This window comes from Sinocyclocheilus rhinocerous, unplaced genomic scaffold (assembly GCF_001515625.1).
Source record: "Sinocyclocheilus rhinocerous isolate Xijiao unplaced genomic scaffold, SAMN03320098_v1.1 scaffold242, whole genome shotgun sequence".
Lineage (NCBI taxonomy): Eukaryota > Metazoa > Chordata > Actinopteri > Cypriniformes > Cyprinidae > Sinocyclocheilus > Sinocyclocheilus rhinocerous.
In genome coordinates this window covers 240085-242747 of record NW_015638945.1, presented here as the reverse complement: position 1 = coordinate 242747, position 2663 = coordinate 240085, and the positions used below count along the sequence as shown (strand labels likewise).

Here is a 2663-nt window from a genome sequence, read left to right as displayed (position 1 = left end):
TGTGTGTGTGTGTGTGTGTGAGAGAGTGTGTGTGTGTGTGTGTGTGTGAGTGTGTGTGTGTGTGTGTGACAAAGAGAGGGAGAGAGTTAAGGAAATTAGTCCACCTTAGACTCAAACTTTTTTCCATTTTTATTTTTGAATTAATGCCATATAATAATGCAATGTATTTGACTTTCAGCATTTCAAATACGAAAATAAATGTTATAAAATTTATATATATAATTCATTTTCATATTTGAAATGCTGAAATGTTGCTGAAAAATGCTGAAATATACTGCATTATTATTACATTGTTATTACATATTTGTACATTATACGTTTATAATTATATAATATAGAAGATATAGTAAATATGAATCAAAAATGTAAATTTAAAAGAATAAAAAATAATCCAAGCTACTTCCAAGAATACTGTTGAAAAAGTAAATTCAGAGGTTCTTTGTAGTTACATTTGTGATGATATAGTGTGATTTCTGGTTTATCTGCAGGGCGTCTCGTTCAGAAACCTGCTTCTCATCTTCATCACGATAGGAATCTAGACTCCAACCAGACAAACACCGATCCAGAGCATCATTCCTGTGGAGAAACACACACACAGATCATCTGCGTAGACAGAGAGGACGCGCAGCTCGCCGGAGACCTTGACGCTCCTCACAGCGAGGAAGACTTCGGTGGACTGCTGGAGGTGGAGATGAAGCAGAGCTTTCCGTCTGAAATCATAGATCCGCGGATGCCTGCAGACGCATGCGCATTCGCATCTGCAGAAAGCGGCTCGTCCGTCACAGCTAGACAAACCTTAAACAACCTCAACTTTGAGTCCGTAAACCAGAACTCATGCACCGACAGAAGAACTGAACCAGATTTCATCCGAACGCTTCCAGATGAGAATCTGAACCGCAGCTGCGCAGACAGACACGCGTTCGCCGCGAGAGAAGCAGCAGCGGCGGCGGCGCACCGGAGTGAAACGGTGCATGAGAAGTGGTTCATCTGTTCGTTCTGCGGGAAGAGTTTCGATCGCTTCAGTCACCTGCAGATGCACCAGCGCATTCACACCGGAGAGAAACCCTACCGCTGCACAACCTGCGGAAAAAACTTCTCACAGCAGAGCAACCTGCGCACGCACCAGAAAACCCACTGCAAGACGCGCACGCACACGTGAAAACCAGGGATGCACCGATATATCGGCATCGCAGATCGGCCGTGTTTTTAAAAACGGCCGATGATTTTCAGGTCGATTATTTCCAGTCAGAACTCTGCGGCGGAAAAGTGTGTCAGACAGCAACTTGCGTTATGAAAACGTTTCTTGTGTTGAATTTAGGCCTGTACAGATTAAAGCAGCGCCAGATTTTTCCCTTCACAAAACATTATTTGTAACATGCCTCCAATGCTCACAAAGAGATTTGTGCTTTGTTACTTCTAATAAGAAAGTCTCAGCTTTTAAATCCTGTGCATTTTATCACAAAATCCAAACGTTAAATGTCGTTTTGACGCTCTTAAATGTGGCGTGACAGATCAGAGTGCGATCTTCTGCTTTATTACAAGTTACTGCACAAAATAAACATGAATGAACATCAAAAGGTATGTTGAAAAATACAGTATAACTTACCGAATTATGTCTCGTATAATTGCTCAATCAGAGTTTCAACCCGAAAGAAAGATGTCAAATAAAAGTTTGTGAACAATGTCACAATGTTGCATTTACCTCAGGTAAGTTATTCACTGTTCACGTTTCATTAGTTAGCTATAAAACACTAGAAGGAGCTTAATTACCGTTGAATGTTTGAATAAATCTGTTTATGAGAACTACCTTTTGTGCAATTGAGTTACAAACGTTTTGAGTGCGATTATTATACCTGAAAACGAACAGGATTGAATATAATAGTGTTGCTGTTCACTTTAACCTCATTGGTCGGGAGATTTATTTATTTTTTGTTAAGAAATTGACCCAAACTATCGGTATCGGCAGATTCTGAGTGAAAACATACGGACACGCCACTGAAGAGCCTTTCATCGACTGCTTCTGTGTTTTCATTCACATTAACATTTATTAAATCTATTCACAGATCAATCATCTTCCTTTCTTTTAATAAACACTTAGAGAAAACATTTATCTAGGTCAGGTCTGGACGTTAGCACTAGTTAGTGGAGTAAAGAACACCTACAGCACATTTACACAAACTCAAGAGTAGTAACAAAAATTTACAGTAACAAAAAATACAGTGTTGGAGTTTTTGTACAGTAAATAACGTCACTGGACAAACCGATTGTGTTCAGTACTCCTGGGTAGATTGTAGAGAAGTAACCTGTTAATCTGGTTAACTCTTTATATTAATTTATCTTATTTTCTGGCAAAGTGATAAAACTAATTGTGTATTAGCCACACTGGAGATCCATATTATCATATGTCTTTACAGTAGCAACAATAACTGCAGTGACTGGTGGAAATATAGAATAGAAATATTTTACATAGCATTTATATATAAACATTTTTATACCATGTACTCTATCGGTCAAAAGTTTGGAATACGTATGATTTAAAAAAAAAAAAAAAATGTTTTAAGTCTCTTCTGCTCACCAAGGCTGCATTTATTTGATTAAAAATACAGTAAAAATTGTGAAATATTATTATATATTTTTTTAAATGTTTACTATTTTAATATCAG

The 2663-nt window shown here is 37.7% G+C and overlaps 1 protein-coding gene across 1 annotated transcript in view; it reads left to right on the top strand.

The window, feature by feature from the left end:
- Positions 1-2514, top strand: part of LOC107750209 (zinc finger protein 180) — a 4141-nt gene extending 1627 nt beyond the window's left edge. Inside the window, exon 2 of the mRNA XM_016565490.1 lies at positions 489-2514. Coding sequence (XP_016420976.1) covers positions 489-1159 — 671 coding nt within the window. The 3' untranslated portion in view covers positions 1160-2514. The remainder of the gene's footprint in view (positions 1-488) is intronic.
- Positions 2515-2663: the final 149 nt, after the last annotated feature.